The sequence below is a fragment of the Chlamydomonas reinhardtii genome, chromosome 4 (assembly GCF_000002595.2).
Source record: "Chlamydomonas reinhardtii strain CC-503 cw92 mt+ chromosome 4, whole genome shotgun sequence".
NCBI lineage: Eukaryota > Viridiplantae > Chlorophyta > Chlorophyceae > Chlamydomonadales > Chlamydomonadaceae > Chlamydomonas > Chlamydomonas reinhardtii.
In genome coordinates this window covers 2,436,901-2,454,613 of record NC_057007.1, presented here as the reverse complement: position 1 = coordinate 2,454,613, position 17,713 = coordinate 2,436,901, and the positions used below count along the sequence as shown (strand labels likewise).

The window sequence follows — 17,713 nt, the reverse complement described above, 5'->3', positions numbered from 1 at the left end:
ACAACGGGATAAGCCATACACATGGGCATCGTGCCGAGCTCTCTGGCCGCTGGCGCCGCTGGCGCTGGCGCAGCAGCAACGTTTCAACAAGTTGGCGACAGTGCACGCGTTATGCTGGATACTAGCACTGAGGGCATTGCGGCGCTGACGTCGGCTGGCAACAGAATCATCACCACAGCGGATGGCGAGTTGAGGTCCGTCGGAAACCTGACGGGCAAGCTGCTCCAGGACATCAACGGGCAGGTTATGGTGCTCAGCTCCGATGCGAGCAGCCTGATTCGGGCCGTAGACCGCCAGGTCGTGGCCAGGGGCGCCGATGTCGGTCGCGCCATCAGGGACCTGACGCAGGTGGGTCGGTGGCATGCGTGCGTCATGAGGCAGCAGGATAAATTACTATGGCACATATAACCGGGTTGGGGCGACACATCACCCTCTGGATTATTTCATATGTGCGCAGGTTGGCCGGATTCTCGGCTACAACGCCAACCGCCAGCTGTTGCTGTTGAGCAAGGATGCCCGGGGCGTCATCAAGAGCACCGGGCAGCTGGTTCGCACCGCCACCGGCTCGCTGCAGGTTGTGACTCGCAGCGCGCAGGGTGCGCTCCTGGAGGTGTCACACCTGGTGACGGATGCGCGCGGGATCATGCGGCTTGTTGCCGCCGACACATCGCAGCTGCTGCAGGCCTACACCGACCTCGGCAGGAGCGTGGACACCAACATCACGCTCATCACTCAGCAGGCGCTGCTCTCGATGCACGAGATTCAGCAGTTCATCCACAACGCGCAGGGCCTACCGCTGGCGGCGCACAACCTGCTGGGCACTGTGGAGGAGACGGTGCAGAGGTTGCGCATGGGCGGGCACATGGTCATGTGGTTTGCCATGCAGGTGAGCGGAATGGAAATGGACAGCGGTGCTATGCTGCTGCTTTCATAATTAGCAAATAGGCTTGTGTACATGTGGTTAAAGAGATGTGCAGGGCTCGCGGCTTGCTTGGCGAGCCCGTCGTGCCTGCGCCCTTGCTTGGTTGCCTGCGCCCTTGCTTGGTTGCCTGCACCTGCTTTTACATGCTGCCTTGCCCTCGATTACGCCCTTGCCTTTCCTCTCGGTTCTCTCCCCTTCCAACTCACACTTACACACACTTACACTCAAATTCAAACTTGCACGCAGGCACTGGGCGCTATTGCCATCTTCTACATCATGTCAACCTGGTGGGGCTTCTGCTCTGTCGTCTTCGCGCCTCTCCTCGGCTTCAGGCTTTCCTTCGCCATCAACGCCGGTGTCTCGACCACGCTTGTTGGTGGATACACCTACCTCATGCTCCTCATCAACGCCGGGCCAATGCCCCTGAGTAGGTCCTTCATTCGTGCTTCCTTGTCGCTGTGGGTCCGGGTAGTCCGGGGGTGCCACAGTATTCTACCAACCACGCACCTGGTCAACCACCTGCTTCTGCTCGCAGTGCCGTGCCGTCCTCCCGTACCTTCAGCACATCCTTGCTCAATAACAACACTTGAATCGATCGCTGTGCCCTTCCCGCGCGCCCCAACGCAGCAATCGAGCAGCTCCCCCCTCCAGCACGGCTCACGCCGGCGGTGGCCCTACCGCAGCCAGCAGCGGTGGCCCGGCCCGCTCTGCCGGCGGCTGCACCAGTAGCACGAGCGCCCCCGCCGGGCCCACCGGTTCCGCCGGCTCCGCCGGTTCCGGCGCAGCCGCGTCTCCAGGGCGGGGGCTGGCGCCTTCACCCACAATGCGACCACTACAATTGCGACCTGCGAGGGCCCACCTGGCCGGCGCAGGAGGAGGGGCTAGCACACATCCGCGCCATTGCCATGACCGCCGCGCACCAGAACAACGCTGTGGCATTCAACACAATCGGGTGCGTTCCAAATAAAGCAAAACACAACGTTGCGGGGTCTGCCTTAGCGAGCTTTGTAGGTGCTGTCCCTGTAACTTGTAAATAGGCAAACTAGTGGGCAAGCGTCGCCTGCTGTGCATACTGTACATGCCGTGGAGCTTGGCGGCCTCATTCTGCGTTTGATGTAACCCCTCTTGTGATGTTGCAGACTAGTGTACAAACAATACCGCCGTGTGGGGTCTGCACACTCCGTTGTGCCTATGAATACAGGTGCATCAAGCACCACGCGGAACCCATCAAACGAGTCAAGGACGGCTGGGCGCACAAGCGGGTGTACGAGGGCGTCTTCGTCCGGGACAGCAATGTGCCAGCTGGCTGGCTGTTCCTGCCTGACATGAACTCGCCTCAGGACGGCAACATAGAGCGGGTGAGCCAGCATGCTGTGCAGGGGCCTGCGCGGCGAGGTGCTGAACAGGGAGATGGCAGGGTGGAGTGTGCGTGGCTGTACAATATTCGCAAGTTGGTCCGCATTACCGTATTATTCTAGCAGCATCGTCCTCGGTAGCAGGCGGGTATTCGTAATGGAGTGCCCTGTCACTCTGCCCATCTGCCGGCATGGATCAAGCTCGTCACCGGTCACACCACTGAATCAACCACCATCCCCGCCGCACGGCTAATTTCTGCTCGGCCGGCGAAACGCTGTGCCCGCATAATGACGTGACAGCCCTCAGCCCCTCACCCCTCACCCCGTCGGCTCCCGTAACCCATCCATGCCTAGCGCGCCCTGGCCTTTGGAACGGCGTAATACGGTAGTTCACTACTCATTCTTTTTGCTGGAGGCTGGATAGATGGCATCAATGCCGATACTTCACTCTATCCATCCCCTCCCGCCGTTCGCGAGATGCAGTACGACTGCGAGGACGCCTTCCATGCGGCCAAGGTCGCGAACGCGCTGCCGACGCGTGTTGTGGCCTTCTCATCACACGGCTGGATGAAGAGCCGCCTGCCGAACAGCAACATCCGCGTGGAAACCGACATGCCGCGCATGGGCGGCCTGCGCGGCCTCTTCGTTAGGATCTGATATCTTTTTGATGAGCGGCAACTTGCTATCTTAAGTGATTGCTTTCGTGGGGTGGGCGCGGCTTGATTGAGTGATGGGGCCACCACTGGGCGGGAACGGCTATAGGGGTGGTGGCTCGAGATCAGGTGTACAGAGTTTACGGGAAGTACGGATTGCACGATTTGCATGGAGGCACATGAGGGCGAGACGAGCAGGGCCGGTGGTCTCGTGGTCTTGGGTGGGAACGCGCAGAGTGTTGCATGATCGGATTCGTGCAGGTATTTCGGGGCGGGGGCGGGCGGGCAGGCTAGGCGGGCGGGCGGGCTAGGCGGGTTGTAGCTAGTCTACAGGGATCACGTGCCGTGGGGAAGCTGGGCTTGCCGTGGTAGGCCTGCCATGTTGCGCACGTCGACCTACCCGTTATTCAGCTGCCCCCCTGTCAGCTGGACAGGGCTTGCGGCTCGCCTGCTTCACAGACATTGGCGCAATCAATCTGGAGATAGCGACACTTCCCCTGGGAGACACAGCCTCCGCCAGATAGGGTAGAACTGTAAATTACACACCGCCGATGCATGGCGCATGCATGGCGCGATCGATGCTTTTAGCATCTACTCCTTCCTCAGTGATGTGCCTGCTGCTTAATCCCTCTCTCTCTCCATCTCCCTCGTGCAACTCTACTCATCAACTTGGAAAGGAAGAGGGCTTTCTGCATGCATGTACCTGCGCCGGTTAGGGCGTATGCATGTGTATTCTTCACCCAGTCACTTCCTCCGAGTTGTGCACTCCGCAAATATAAACCACCACACGCATACAGGTTGCCTGCAGCCCGTGCCTCGAAGAACCTTGTTACCGTACTGAGCACCACCACTTACCAACTAATGCAATCAAAGTCTGTGTTGTGTTGTATATGCAGTCCCTAAAGTGTGTTATTTTACGTCGTGCCCAACTCTCTCGCTTCCCTCAGCCCCTCCAATGCAAAGGGCCCCGCAACTCAACATCCTCAGCTGCGGCAACCTGCCGCCAAATGCTGACAGCGAGTATATTGGATGTATCGAGTTCAAACTGCGCGCCCCCCCCCACCGCCCCCAGGTCACCACGTCTGAACAACTCCAACACGCAAGCATGGCATGCAGCACTCTTAGCTCGTTGTTGGGGACCGTTCGTGCGGGCCTCACCCTGGCCCCGAGCTCCTCTGCACATGCCTGCGCGTTGCTCACCACTCACGCCCATGACGAATTCTCACCTCCACTTGCGTCACGCCTCCTGCCATGCTGCTATAACCCTCGGCCGACCAGCTCAGGTGCACCGCACCTGCGAAAGTAACCCTTTCGCACGCAGGCCCCCATCATGCGGCATGGCGTTTTACTCCATGCGCACACTGCAACTATCACGCACACACCAGCAACGAACGGGAGGCGCAGCAGCAGTAAACCAGCTTTGCGTCTGGTATGTGTGTCACGGTTGCTGCTGCTGCCGCCGCCGTGCTGACTGCCACGCTAACTCGCCTTCTTATAACTTACTCTTCTCACCCACGTACACTCACAACCAAAACGCGCAACCAGCCAACACTTACCGACCACACACTCCGCCACGCCTGTTGTTTCATCAATGGAGATCTTGCAACACCGATACTACTAGCCGAACTAAAAACCTTGCAACTCTTTCTCAAATCCAACAACCGCACGTTTGCGGTGAAGCAAACCAAATCAAATCGTTGCAACTCTCGCACCATCAACCATAATTACATACCAGTCAAATGCAAAGCGGGAAGGAAAGTCGCGGGCCCACCGAACTTTCACCTCCAGCGACCTGAGACGGGAACAAGGGGCAACGCATTCGTGCGGTTTCATCTTCGCAGACCCGCCACCACACCACACCGCGCCCCTCCACACCCCTCCTTTCACCCGAGGGTGACGGGGCCGATGCCTGGGAGGCCAACCACCATGGTCGCCGCCGCCATAGCCGCCGCCGCGGCCGTCGCCGCCGCCACCGGCACCGGAATGGGCATCGGCTCCGCCGCCGGCTGCTGCTGCTTGGGCGCCTTGCGCCCCTTCACCGACCCGCCCTCGCTCTTCCCGGCCGCGCCGGCCTCGCCCGCCGCATCCCCACCATCGCCGCCATCCATGCTCTCCGTTGCCGCGCCGCCGTCAATGGACCGTGCAGCGGCGCTCAGCGCCGCCGCCACGGGCGCGCCGCGGCCCGCCGAGACGGCGGCGCCCGCCGCCGGGCCGGCGGGGGCGTGGTAGCGGTAGTCAGAGCCGCTGCCGTACTCTAGGGCGTCCAGCATGCGCTGGAAGGAGTAGGAGGGCACCACGCCGCGCAGAGGGCTGAGCAGCACGTGCCCCAGGCTGTAGGCCACCAGCGCAAAGTAGTGCGCGAACCAGGACACCAGCGTCTTGGGGCCGACCTGTGTGTAAGCAGGTGCGCGATGATGTTGGTTGGTGGGTTGGGGTAAGTGCTGAATTGGGAAATGGATGAGCATGGGAGGCATCATCGGATGGAAGAGGTTGGGCACAAGACACAGGCCCGGGCCACTCTTCGCTTGTGTTTCCATCCCTCCCTTACTCCCCCACTCCATGCTGCGCCCCCTCCCTGCCTGCCTCCCTCCTCGCTCCTCTCTACTTTCCCCCACCCACCCACCCACCCACCCACCGACCCAACATACACTTACACACACACACATACACCCGCGCACACACACCTGCATGAGCACGCGGCTGACGGTGACGGGGTTGGACAGCATCATGCCGGTCATGGACAGCGACAGCGGCACCAGCTGGATCGTGTCCTGTGGAGTGAGCGAGAGAGAGAGAGAGTGTGTGAGAGTGAGTGAAGGAGTGGGAGTGAGTGAACAAGAATGTGTGTGTGCGTGTATTTGTGTGCGAGTGAGAGGGGTTGCGGTTGATCCCTTTCCTGTCCCCTTTCCCTCCCAACCGGAAAACCCAGAACCCTCACAAGCACATGCACATACTTCCCCCATACCCCAACCCACACACACACACACACACACGCCCACACGCACCTGCAGGAAGGGTTTGAGCACGCGGTCGCCCAGCACCCCCATCACGCCGAAGTTGGTCCCCAGGATCTCGTTCACGTGCGTGTACGGCAGGCGCTGCCACTCCGGCGCCGTACGGAAGTCGCGCTCAAACAGCTTCTTCTTCAGCTTGGGCGGCGCGGGCTGCACTCGTGTGTGTATTGGGTGTGTGTGCGTGTGCGGATCGTTAGGAAGGCACAAGGTACACACACGCCATCGCCAATGTGGACCGCCCACCACCTTGCCTTCGTCTCTACGCCGCGGCCCCTCCAATTTCTCCCATCTCGGGGCTTGCCGCCGCCGCTGCCCCAGCCCCCCCTTTCGTGTACAGCTTCTCCAACCATCTTTGCACCCCGCTCCCCCGGCCCCCTCCCCCGCCACCCCCCCCCCCCCACACACACACACACGCCCCACCTGCGCCTTGCCGCTGGCCAGCTGCGGCGTGCGGCGGTCGCTGCCCGCTCCCGGCACCTCCTGCTCCACATGGAAGTAGTCGGCGGGGTCGGCACTGCCGGCGGCGAAGCGGGCCGCCACCGCCTCCACCGCCTCCATCGCCGCCTCCTGAAGCGACAGCGCGCGCTCGCCGGCGGTGGAGACCAGGCCGTCAAAGCCCTCGGCGCGGTCCACGGCCGCGGCGGCTGCGGCGGCCTTGGCCTCCTGTGGTGGGAGCGAGGAGGGATGGGAGCGAGGAGGGTGGGTGGTGAGGTTGAGGAAAGGGATTGCGGCGGTTTTGGAAGGGAGGGCGTGCATGTTTGGTGTGCAGTGGGAAGCGCCGTGACAGCGTGGTTGCTACAGCACATCGCACGTATTAGGTCAACGCCGTTTTCACACACGTTTGCGCGGCTTGCCTGGGGCTAGGTGGCAGATCATAAGCAAGCGGGCCATGGGGCGCGGGGAGGTGGTGGGTTGTGGGGCGGAGGCGGGATGGAGGCGGTGGAGGCGGCGGCGGCAGTGTGGGCGCGCTAGTGGCGGTACCTGTGCGAATTCCAAGCCCGCACGCCACACTGCTACCACCCATGCATCAGCCTCAACGCACACGCCCACGCGCCCCCACGACACTCATCCTTCCCATGCCCTCTCCCTTCCCAAGCCCTCTCCTTTCCCACGGCCTCCTCTCCCCCCCTGCCCCTCACCCTCTCGCCCCCTGCCCCTCGCCCTCTCCCTCCTCCTCACCTTGGCGGCGGCGTAGTAGGCGGGCGCGTGCGGGCAGTCGGGCGGGTAGGCCACCTGCCCAACCGCCAACGACATGGAGCGCTGGAACAGCCACGAGGCAGACAGGGACGGCTGCGGCGGCGACAGGAGAGGGAGGAGGAGGCGCGTGTGAGGATCTTTATTGGAATGTGGGTGTGCTGGAGTTGAGTGGCGGAATTGCAGGGCGTTGTCGGGTGCCAGACAGATGGTGTGCGTACGTGCCCACGCTTCGTTCCTTCCCCGTCCCCACTCCCAAATCTCCCCCAACCAAGTTAACCCCACGAGTTAACCCCCCCCATCGAATTGCTCCCGCTTCCAACCCAACTTCCCTCACCAACTCTACCCCCCCCCCCAATCCCCCATTCCCGTTGCCAATCATGAATGCAACCGGTCCCCACAACTCCTCAAACCCCCCCTCAATTCGTCCCTCACCTGGTAGGGGTGCAGCCAGTTGAGGTCGGGTCGCGCCAGGCGGTCCTCCTGCAGCGCCTGGTCCAGACCGCGCGCCAGGCGCGGCAGGTGTCGCATCATGGAGCCAAAGCCGCCGAACGACAGAGGCGACTGGGCCGCGCTGGCGTCGCCGATCTGCGTTTTGGGTTGTGGGTACCGGGATAATCGATTATTTTTGGGAATGCTTAGCCTGGGTTGTTTTGGTGGTGTCAAAGCTTGTACATTGAGGATTGGTGGGCTTGATAGCAGAGCGTGGCCCGCCGCGCCCCCCCTCCCTCCTTGAGAACTGCGACCTCAGATTATGTTGGACTCGGGCATGTATTTCCAAGCCCCAGCCCCAGCGCTACAACTCCTGCCACGCCACCCCACATGCCACGCTACACGCATACCCCGCCCCTCCACCCCCCCAATTCCCCACAACCCACAATCACGCGCACCCGCCTCCCCCACATCCCCTCTATTCCCACCGCCCACCTGCATCACGCGGTCAAAGGCGGGCGCCAGCGGGCCGTTGCTGTAGCAGGGGAAGCCGCCGAACAGCACACGCTTGAACTTGAGCTGGTCCAGCGGGATGCCCTGTGGGTGTTCGACACGAGGGTTCGCGTTTGTTACACACACGGTAGTGTTACATACAAAGATGTGTCCCCCGCGCATCGCGTGTGTTTTCATCAAACACTCGTCATCAACATCAGTCACATCCAACCCGCTCCCCCCCCCGTCCTCCTTCCGCATACACGATCTCTCCCCCCCCCAGCCACCCACCTGGTACTCGGGCAGCATCTGGAAGTACGTGTCTAGCAGCGCCTCGAAGGAGGGCCGGTCCGGGTGCGCGTCACTGCGAGGGGAGGGAAGGAGGTGTGTTAAAAAACGAAACGAAAGGTGTGTGTGTGTGTTTCAGAAACCCAAGAATCGGTGCGTGTGCGCATGTGTGCATGCGTGTGTGTTGCTCGCAAGGCCCCTGCCCCTGTCACTGTCCCTGCCCCTGGACCAAGCCTTCCGCCGCCCGGGCCTGCTCGCTGCGCGTTCAGTGCACTGCCACGCAGGTGTGGGTGCGGACCTACGGCCCTCCCCGCCCCTGCCTCCTCCCCTCCCCACCCCTGCCTCCTCCCCTCCTCTCTGCCCCCTCTCTCACTCTCTCACCTGTACGCGAACATGTAGGTGGTCCGCGCCTGGCCGCCCTCCGCGGGGAACGCCTCCCAGAACAGCTGCACGTCGTCGCGGGCGTGGCTCAGGCTGCGACCGTGAAGGCGGCAGAGGCATAATGGAGAAGCAGGTTATGTTGCGTTGCGATGATGATTGCATTGTGATAATACTTACTGTTGATTTTGAGCACGGAGGAGAAGGCCTAAGCGCTCAAGCCCGATCTGAGTCGGCTCCAGACCAACCGGCGTTACTTTCGTCGCCTCGTGCTCGACTCACGCCTCTCACGCCTACAACTTCAGTTTCTACAAGTCGCCTCCCCCTCTCCAAGCCCCCCCTCCCACCCCCCCACGCCCTCCCTCCATCCGCACCCCCCCCCCCCACATACACACACAGCCCCCCCCCCCCCCCCCCACACACACACACCTGTACAGCAGGTCGGCGCTGATGTTGGCCTCCGCCGGGAAGCCCTCCGCGCAGCCGCCCACCACCAGCACCATGCCGTCAGGCTTCACACGGCCGCGGATCTGCTTGACGATGTCACTACGGGCGCGGGTGTGTAACGTGTGTGTGTGCGGTGGGAGGGTTGTTAAAACCAGCCCAAACTAAACCGTGGGGGGGAGAGGAGGGACAGCGGAGCAAGTGTTGTGGGTGCATTGGCCGCAACAGGCCTGATAGCGTTCCTGCGCGCCTTCAACCATTCTACGCCATCGCAGTCTGCAACGCGGTGCGTTGGGACACTCGGAACCCGCCAACACCACAACCCTGCTGTGTAAGCGTTTTAGTGCCCCTCCTTCCCTGCCTCCCTCCACGGCCTCCCTTCATCCCTCCACGGCCTCCCTTCCCCCCACCTGTAGTGACCCATGCAGTCCAGCAGCAGGCGTGTGGTCATGGAGCGAGGGGCCACGGGGCCCGAAGGGGCGGGCGCGGCGCCGCCGGTGGTTAGGCCGTTGGGGCGGTTGGTGTCGCCAACCGCCACGGGCGCGGCGGCACCGCCGGGCGCCAGGCTCAGCTTGATGCCGTCCTGCACGAACAGATCATTTCCAGGTGGGAAGAGTTTTCAACTTTCCTTCAAAATGGGTTCTGATGCTCATACGGTACGTGTTTGTTTGCATCCGCGCCCTCCTCACAGACCTTCCAAGCCCTTTCCTATTGCCTCCTCCGCCCCCTCTCTCCCTCCCAAGAGAAGAAGCCCATTTAGTGTTTGTCCTCACCGGGTGCACGTCGGCGTGCTTGAAGGCCGTGTTCTCAAAGATGATGCCACCGGCGGCGTGGAAGCGCCGCTTGAGCGAGTCCAGCAGCGTGCGCGGGTGCACACCCAGGTTCAGCACATCCTGAGTCCAAATGTCCTGAGGAGAGGAGAGGAGAGGAGAGGGAGCGGGAAGGATACAGATGCGGCGTTAGGAAGCCACTCCTGCATGCTGCGAGACTGATTTCTAGATTTCGTCTCCTTCTTGGAAGCCGCCAGGAACCGCTTCTGCCATACTCTGCTTCCGCCAAGCCATGTTACCATGTTATGGCCTCCGCGCTGTAACCCGGTCTCCTCTCCGGCCCCTCGCCACACGGCTGCTCCGCGCTCCGTCCATCCCCCATAGCTGCGCCGACCCCACCTGTCGTGACTCACACGCCGCTTACCTCTCCCAACCCCCTCCCCACTTTCCCCCTCTCACCTTTCTCCCCCCTTTCCTCTCTCTCCCCCCTATCCTTGTAACAAGCCCTCGCTCGCTCACCTCCCCGCCCTTGAACCCCACGCGGATGGGGTTGAACTCGCTGATGACGCAGCCCTTCAGCTCCTCCTCACTCAACAGCCCCAGCTCCACCAGCACCTCCAGCTCGCCCCAGCTGATGTTCCACTCCTGGTTGCGGCCCTGTTGGACAGAAGCAGCAGCGACAGCAACAGTTACAGGAGCAGCAGCAGCAGCAGCAGCAGCCGCATGGAGGACTGATACAGGGCAGCTGTAGCATCCCGCAGGCTAGTTTCAAGAGCGAATGGCCGGCACTTCAGGCCGCAGGCGATTTACCGTCAGGTGTTTACTGCTACTGCTAGCTGCTGCTACGAAGACGTGCCTTTAGGGGGTCCGTGGCACGTCACGCGCACCCCGACGCCCCCGCCCGCTCCTTGGGCCCCCGCTCTTGCCCACCCCGCCGCCTCACCTGCACCAGGCGCTTCTCCACAATGGCCACGCGCCAGCCCTGCAGCTGCAGCGCGGTGGCCAGGAACAGCCCCAACGTGCCGCCGCAGATGACCACGTCGTAGTCGTGGGGGTGGGGGGAGGAGGAGGTGGAGGCGGAGGAGGAGGAGGCGGAGTCTGGGAAGAGGAGCTCGTCCGCGTATGTGACCACCTGAGGGAGAGGCAGGAGAGGAGAGGGGAGGGGAGGGAGGAGCGGGAGGGGAGGGAGGAGCGGGAAGGAGAGGGGAAGGGAAGGAGGGGTTCAGCAAAAAGGATGCAAGGGGATTGGGACAGGGGACAGCTGGCAGCTGACAGCTGGCGTGCCAGCAGGTCGCGAGAGCCGCAGGGCCAACGGTAAAGAGGGGTCGGAGCAGTTAGAGAGCCGTGAGGCCGAGAGCGCGCGCGCGCGCTCGTGACGTCAACACAGCCGCCGAAACGCCCGGCGTAAAAGCAGCTACGATGTGCAAGTTTAAAGCCATTTGGCGCGGCGGAGGGCCGGAAACACTGGCCTGTCAGCAGCACGGTCGGCTCCAAGACTGGCGCAACATCTCTCACCTTGGGGCCCTTCTTCTCGGGCTCATGCTTCTGGTTACGAAGCGCTCTCCAGAACTTTTCCGTCACGTCAAGGAACTCAATGGGGTTGCCCTCAATGTTCGAGGCCTGCTTCGTAAGCACGTCCCGAGCTAGCCCGTAGGCTGCTAGGCTATCGAAACGCTTGCCAGCACTGCTGGCCTGGTCGCAGGCGGGCCCGCGCGCGCCCACTGGATGTGAGGTCACATTACCAGACGCTGGGCGAGCGGAGGGCGCAGCCGGCTGCACGCGAGGCCCTGAGACAAGACCATGAGCGATAGGCACAGCGCCGCTAGGGCGACCGGCCGTATGAGGCTTCAGAAGGCGTTGCTGCATGGTCGACGACCTGACTGCCAACACGCGCGCTGGCGTTGCAACTTTGCAGGAAAGCAGCACCGTGCGGTAGCTGCGATGCCACTTGTGACACCGGGCGACTTCCGAGCGAAAAACTCGGTGGGAGGGTTCAACGACTGTTGTGCTGAGAGTGCTCGACAGACCTATACCAGCGCTGTTAATGCGATTAAAGCATGCGTCGTCGTGAAATAATACGTTATGTTGGCGGTAACGACTTCCATTCTTGTTGAACCCCTGCGCCCCATGAGTTTTCTGCATGGGGAACGATAGGCTGCGAGGGCCCTTGCGAGTTAAAGCGTGCATAAGACCAGCAGGCCGTTCCATTGCATCCTGTCATCATTAAATCTACGCCTGCAATTATTTTTGTCTGAATCGCTGGTTGGCGGGAGGTCAGCCTCCGTGCAAGCGCGATCGACAATTGTGTCAGTGAACACAATTCATCAATTCATACATTCATTAGTTATCAGTACCTACCTTAATTACAATCTGGGCGCTTGTTTGGTCAAGCCGCCTAGACATGCCTGCACGAAAAGCACTGCTTTGCACCAGCAGCGGCTGCCAAAGCGGGCCTAGCATGAAGCTGCGTGCAGGCGTGGCGTTGCAATGTGCGACGCTTCGGTCGGCGCTGTCGATTTGCCCATGCGCAGCGCCAACTGCTGCGCCGGCACGCAGCACGTTTCATCTCCATCCCGTCAGAGGGCCTGCGTCGGTGGTGGCTCGAGCCGGCGCTTCGTCTCCCCAGCAAGCAGCGCCCCCTCAGACAACGCTAGCAGCGGCGGCAGCAGCGGTGGCCTCGGTGGCAGCGGCGGGCTTGGCGCGGGGTCTTGCAGCCAAGGGGTGAGGACCTGGGCCGTGATGTGGCCGTGTGAGGACTCCTGCTGTGCACACGTGCTGTGCTATGTGTTTAGCCCTGTGCGCATTGCACGGCCTCATGCAAACGGGTGGCTGTTGCAGTAGGGTGGGGCGGCAGGGTTTTTTAGACGGGCGATGTGGATGTGTGGCAACTGCCTTGCATGGGGGAGGCTGGCAGCGTGACGCTTGCCGCTTTGCCGACTGAGCAGTACGGTATGCCGAAACTACTCATCCCCCGCAAACAGGCAAGCGGCTGCTGCGACTGCGGCGGCGGCGGCTGCAGCTGTGCACCAGCCTGCTACAGCCGCCGCCAGCAGCCCCGGCAGCAGCAGCAGCAGCAACAACAGCAGCAGCAGCGGCGGCGGCAGTAGCAGCGGCACCGCATCACAGCCGCTCGAGGGCACGCCTGTGCCTTGGGCGGTGCTGGCGCCCTCGCCGCTGCCAGCCCCCGCCACCTCGCCCTCCACATCCTCCAACCCCGCCAACTCCACCACCACAAGCACCCCCAGTGGCAGTGGCACGGGCTCCAATCTGGATCTGGATCTTATCCTGCAGCGTTACCGGGTGGGCGGCAATGGCGGCGGCGGCGGCGGCGGGGCTGGCGGCGGCACTGGCGGCGGCGGCACGCTGCGTCTGATCACGCCCCGGGATGTGGATGCGGTGATGGACATGTACCTCGACCGAGGTAGGCGCGCGTGTGTGTGTGTGTGTGTGTGTATGTGTGTGTGTGTGTGTGTGTGTGTGTGTGTGTGTGTGTGTGTGTGTGTGTGTGTGTGTGTGTGTGTGTGTGTGTGTGTGTGTGTGTGTGGGCGTGTGTGTGTGTGTGGGGGGGGGGTGGATGGGGATGGGTGTGGGTGTGGTTGTTCGGAAGGCACGAAGGGGAAGGGGTGGCGGCGTGAGGTGGGGGTGCTTTGCGGCAATTCCGAATAACCAAGACCGGGTGGGTTAAAGTTTGACCAACTTTGACCAACGACGGGTCGTGAGGGTCCTGGGAGAGGGTCTTTGGGACGGGGGGGAGGAGAATAGCCCCGCGGGGGGTTATAGATACCAGCCCAAGCTAAACCAAACCCAATGCAGTAGAGCAAGGAGGAGAGCGTGGCCTATGCTTGACCCGCGGGGGGGTATGTGCCCGGGCCCAATGACAGAGCCGGGGGGGGGGGGTGAGGCGCGGGGCCACGGAGGCCGAGGCTCCACTGTGAGCCTGTCTCCCCCCGTTCCTTTATCTGCCTCCTCCCACACCCTCCTCTCTCCCCCTTCTCCTATCTCCCTCCTCTCGCCTACCTCGCTACACTTCTCTGATCCATCTTTACAACCCCCGCCCCCCCCCCGCCTGCTGTCTACTTCGCTACACTTCTCTGTACCAATCCTTGCACCCCCCCCCCAAGGCCTGATGGATGCTGACCCCTACTGGACGCGCGCCTGGCCCTCCGCAATCGCGCTGGCTGCCACACTGCTGCGGCGGCCGGAGCTGGTGCGGGCGGGAGTGATGGGGAGTGGCGGGGAGTGATGGGGGGCGGGGAGTGAGGGGGCGGGGGGGGGAGGGGCGGGAGGGGCTGTGTGCAAAGGGCCCACGTACCTTCAACGGCTCCCCAGTTTACGGAAGGTTGCGGGAGGTTGGGGGAGTGAGGGGCGGGGGCTGGAGCGAGGGGTGGGAGTGAGGGGCGCGAGTGAGGGGCGGGAGAGGGGCTGTGTGCACGAGGAGGGCGCAGTACCTTTGACAGCTCCCCAGATTACGTGAGATGGCGGGAGGGGCCGGCACGTGGCCGGAAAGGGGGGCAGTTCATTCCAATCCCATCCGGAAAGGGGGAAGCATCATGTGTTGGGGATGTGTGTGGGTTGGCGCACAGACATGTGCGCACTCGCCTGCAGCCCTTGTCCTCTGACAAGCCCCTCCCCCCCCCCCCCCCACAGGTTCGTGGCAACGTGGTTGCGGACCTGGGCTCGGGGCTGGGGCTGGCAGGCATGGCAGCGGCACTGGCAGGTGCGTGTGTGTGTGGGGGGGGTTAGGTGGGTGGGGGGTGTAGATTCCAGTCCAAACTAAACCGATCCCAATGCAATAGAGGGGAGGTAGGTGGGGGGTTGGGTGTGGGCAGGTGGGAGTGGGTTGGGCACTGAAGATAGGGACACACTCAGCCCAATGACTCATGCACTTCCCCCCCGCCCCCCCTCCATCCCTCGCCCCTACCCCCTCCCCCCCAAGACACACAAACACACGCACACGCACATGCACTTCCCCACCCCTAATCCCTCGCCCCTCCCCCCTCCCCCACACACATGCACACGCACACGCACACACACACACACACACACACACTAGCACACACACACACACGCACACACACACACACACACACGCACACACGCCCAGGCGCTCGTGAGGTGGTGCTGCTGGACCGCGAACCGCTGGCGCTGCAGTGCGGCCTGCTCAGCGCCGCAGCCTCCGGACTGCACCCACAGCCCGCGGCGGCAGTAGCAGCGGCGTCAGCAGGGGCGGCAGTAGCAGCGGCGTCAGCAGGCGCGGCAGTAGCATCAGGGGGAGGCCGCGTGGAGCCGCTGCCTCGTCAGCAGCGGCCGCAGCATGCGGCGCTGAGGCTGGAGGCGCGGCTGCGGGCCGCGTGGCTGGAGCAGCGGCGGCGGCAGCAGCAGGGGCATCAGCAGCAAAGAACAGATGGGGAGGATGGGGTAAAGGAAGAGGCGGCGGCGGCGGAGGCGGAGGCGGAGTGGGAAGAGCTTATGGCGCGGGCGGCGGCCCTGCATGTGCCGGAGGCGCAGCAGCAGCAGCAGCAGCAGCAGGATCAACCCGAGTTGGCGGCTGAGGCGGCGGCTGGCAGTGGCAGCGGCAGTAGCAGCGGCAGTAGCACTGCTGCGCTTAGGGGCGAGGACGGCGGCAGCAGTAGCAGCGGCAGTAGCAGTGGCACGCTGTTCCGCGCGCACGTGTTTGACTGGACGGCGCCTCCGCCCATGGAGCAGCTACTGCCGCCGCCGGGGGCTGCGGCAGTAGCTGGGGGGGGAGCGATGGGGCCTGGGGCGGCGGCACGGCGGCGGCGGTTCGATGTCGTACTGGCGTGTGACGTGTTGTACGAGGACGCAGCGGTGAGTGTGGGGAAACGGGGGGCCAAAGGCCGCGAGCGCCAGCGCGGGTGCACCAGCGTGGTGCGCGGGGAAGATGTCCTCTTTGTTTATGCAGGTTGTGTTTTCTGGAGTCCCACACCTGTTCATCATATCGCATGTCTGTCTGTGCATGTGCTAGAGGGGCCGAAGGGCAACAACGCATAGGACGGTGCATGCTGTGCGGCGTGGTGCGTGATGCGACGCATGTGCTGCGTGTGGTGTTGGATACAACATGCGCATCCCAAACCCCTGCCCAAAGTCATCATATCATGATATCACCTGGACTGTGCATGCGATGCGACGCGAGTCATGCGACGCGGCGTATGTGCTTGTGTGGGCCTATATAAATGTGTGTGTGTGCCCCTGCTGCCACCCCCCCCCCCAAAAGCAGGTGGGCCCCATCTCCTCCCTCATGCCTCAGCTGCTGAGCCCCGACGGTGGCCGGCTGCTCCTGGCCGACCCGCCCAACCGCACCGTGAGTGGCGCGGCGCCGGGCTGCGCACGTGTGTGGGTGTGGGTGGGGGTGGGGGGTGTGGTGTGTGTGTGGGGGGTGTGGGGGTGTTGCCGACACGGTGACGGGCGGCTGCGGGAACCGGTACGGTCGTCGGTGCGTGCAGTGCGCACGAGCAGGCATACTTGCAAACCCCCTCACGCAAACTCCTATCCGTCCCATACACGCGCATCTCACCCTTTCCCCTTGCACGTTCTTAACACACACACACACACACACACACACACACACACATTTTCCCTTAAGCGCTTTCCCTCTAACACACTTCCCCTCTAACAACCTCTGACTAGCGTTGTCACCAACGCGCCGACACACGGTGTATGTGTTGGTGTGTGTGCGCCACATAGGCCCGCAACCGGGAGCGCTTCCTGGCCGAGCTGCGTGGCGGGCCCCTGCGCCTGGTGGTGGAGGAGTGCAGCCTGCAGCAGTGCGAGGTGGGGAGAAGTGGGGAGGCGGGTTAAGACGGACGGGGTGACGAACACGATTCAGACACACACACACACACACACACACACACACACACACACACACACACACACGCACACGCGCACGCATACACACACACGGACACACACATGCCGTACCGTGCCGATACGTGACACGCCGTACCGCCGTACCAATATGCTGTGCCGTGATGCCGTACACACGCGCGCGCAGGTCTCGCAGCTGGACAACGAGATGGCGGGGGGGCTGGCGCCCAGCGCGCAGAGCGTGCCGGTGCAGTTCATTGTGTTTCGGGCGGTGGTGGGGAACGACACGGTGGGCGTCAAGATGGCGTGATTGCAGCAGGCGCGATTGTTAGCAGATGTGAGCTGCAGACGTGATTGCAGCAGGCGTGATTGTTAGCAGATGTGAGCTGCAGACGTGATTGCAGGCGCGATTAATAGCAGACGTGAGCTGCAGGCGTGATTGCAGGCGCGATTGTTAGCAGATGTGATGCGTGTGATGCGTGCGGGATGCGGATGAGTAGTGGTGCGAGTGATTGAGATGTGATTGATTGGGGCGGAGATGCGAGGAATGGGGATTGTGACGGGCGCAGGGAGGGCAAGCCGGGAAGGAGGGGGGGTTTGCCGCGTGCGCCGTGCGATGCTTTGATGTGTGTGACAGTGCTTGCTTAAAGCAGAGTTTGGGGGAAGGGGGGCTGTCGATGCTCCCGTTCATTTGAGAGAGGCGGCAGAGAGGTGGACAGAGGCATGCATGCCTCACAGCTTGGGTATAAGCTGACACAGAGTGATGGTCATTCTATCCTGCAAGAGCTTGTGCTGGCGGCAACCCAACCAGCGAGCCAGGTTGCGGGTGAGTGCTGTAATCAGTAATCCCCCCCTCCGGCAAGGCCCAAGCAGCCCGCCATGCAGGGGATGACGACGCAACAGCAATTCATACCGGCACGCGGGCACAGGTCTAGCGGTATGC

General features: G+C 62.7%; 3 protein-coding genes across 3 annotated transcripts; 2 read left to right on the top strand and 1 right to left on the bottom strand.

Annotated features, from left to right (window-relative positions):
- Positions 1–47: 47 nt before the first annotated feature.
- On the top strand, positions 48–3,423 carry CHLRE_04g221600v5 (uncharacterized protein). The gene is made up of 6 exons (XM_001692225.2): positions 48–348; positions 458–886; positions 1,169–1,349; positions 1,550–1,874; positions 2,124–2,280; positions 2,761–3,423. The coding sequence occupies exons 1-6, from the start codon at positions 112–114 to the stop codon at positions 2,932–2,934; spliced, it is 1,503 nt and encodes a 500-aa protein (XP_001692277.2). The 5' UTR covers positions 48–111; the 3' UTR covers positions 2,935–3,423.
- A 33-nt stretch (positions 3,424–3,456) lies between these two features.
- Positions 3,457–12,017, bottom strand: CHLRE_04g221550v5 (uncharacterized protein). The gene is made up of 15 exons (XM_043061909.1): positions 11,458–12,017; positions 10,886–11,074; positions 10,462–10,599; positions 9,946–10,080; positions 9,583–9,755; positions 9,158–9,274; positions 8,732–8,824; positions 8,354–8,426; positions 8,066–8,167; positions 7,574–7,726; positions 7,124–7,234; positions 6,365–6,607; positions 5,936–6,094; positions 5,615–5,701; positions 3,457–5,320 (listed from the first exon to the last, which is right to left on the bottom strand). Exons 1-15 carry the CDS (start codon positions 11,806–11,808, stop codon positions 4,814–4,816), a joined length of 2,631 nt encoding a protein of 876 aa, XP_042925261.1. The 5' UTR covers positions 11,809–12,017; the 3' UTR covers positions 3,457–4,813.
- Positions 12,018–12,117: 100 nt separating this feature from the next.
- Positions 12,118–17,621, top strand: CHLRE_04g221500v5 (uncharacterized protein). The gene is made up of 8 exons (XM_043061908.1): positions 12,118–12,663; positions 12,924–13,363; positions 14,064–14,149; positions 14,590–14,659; positions 15,047–15,771; positions 16,181–16,264; positions 16,648–16,734; positions 16,958–17,621. Exons 1-8 carry the CDS (start codon positions 12,344–12,346, stop codon positions 17,078–17,080), a joined length of 1,935 nt encoding a protein of 644 aa, XP_042925260.1. The 5' UTR covers positions 12,118–12,343; the 3' UTR covers positions 17,081–17,621.
- The last annotated feature ends 92 nt before the right edge of the window (positions 17,622–17,713 follow it).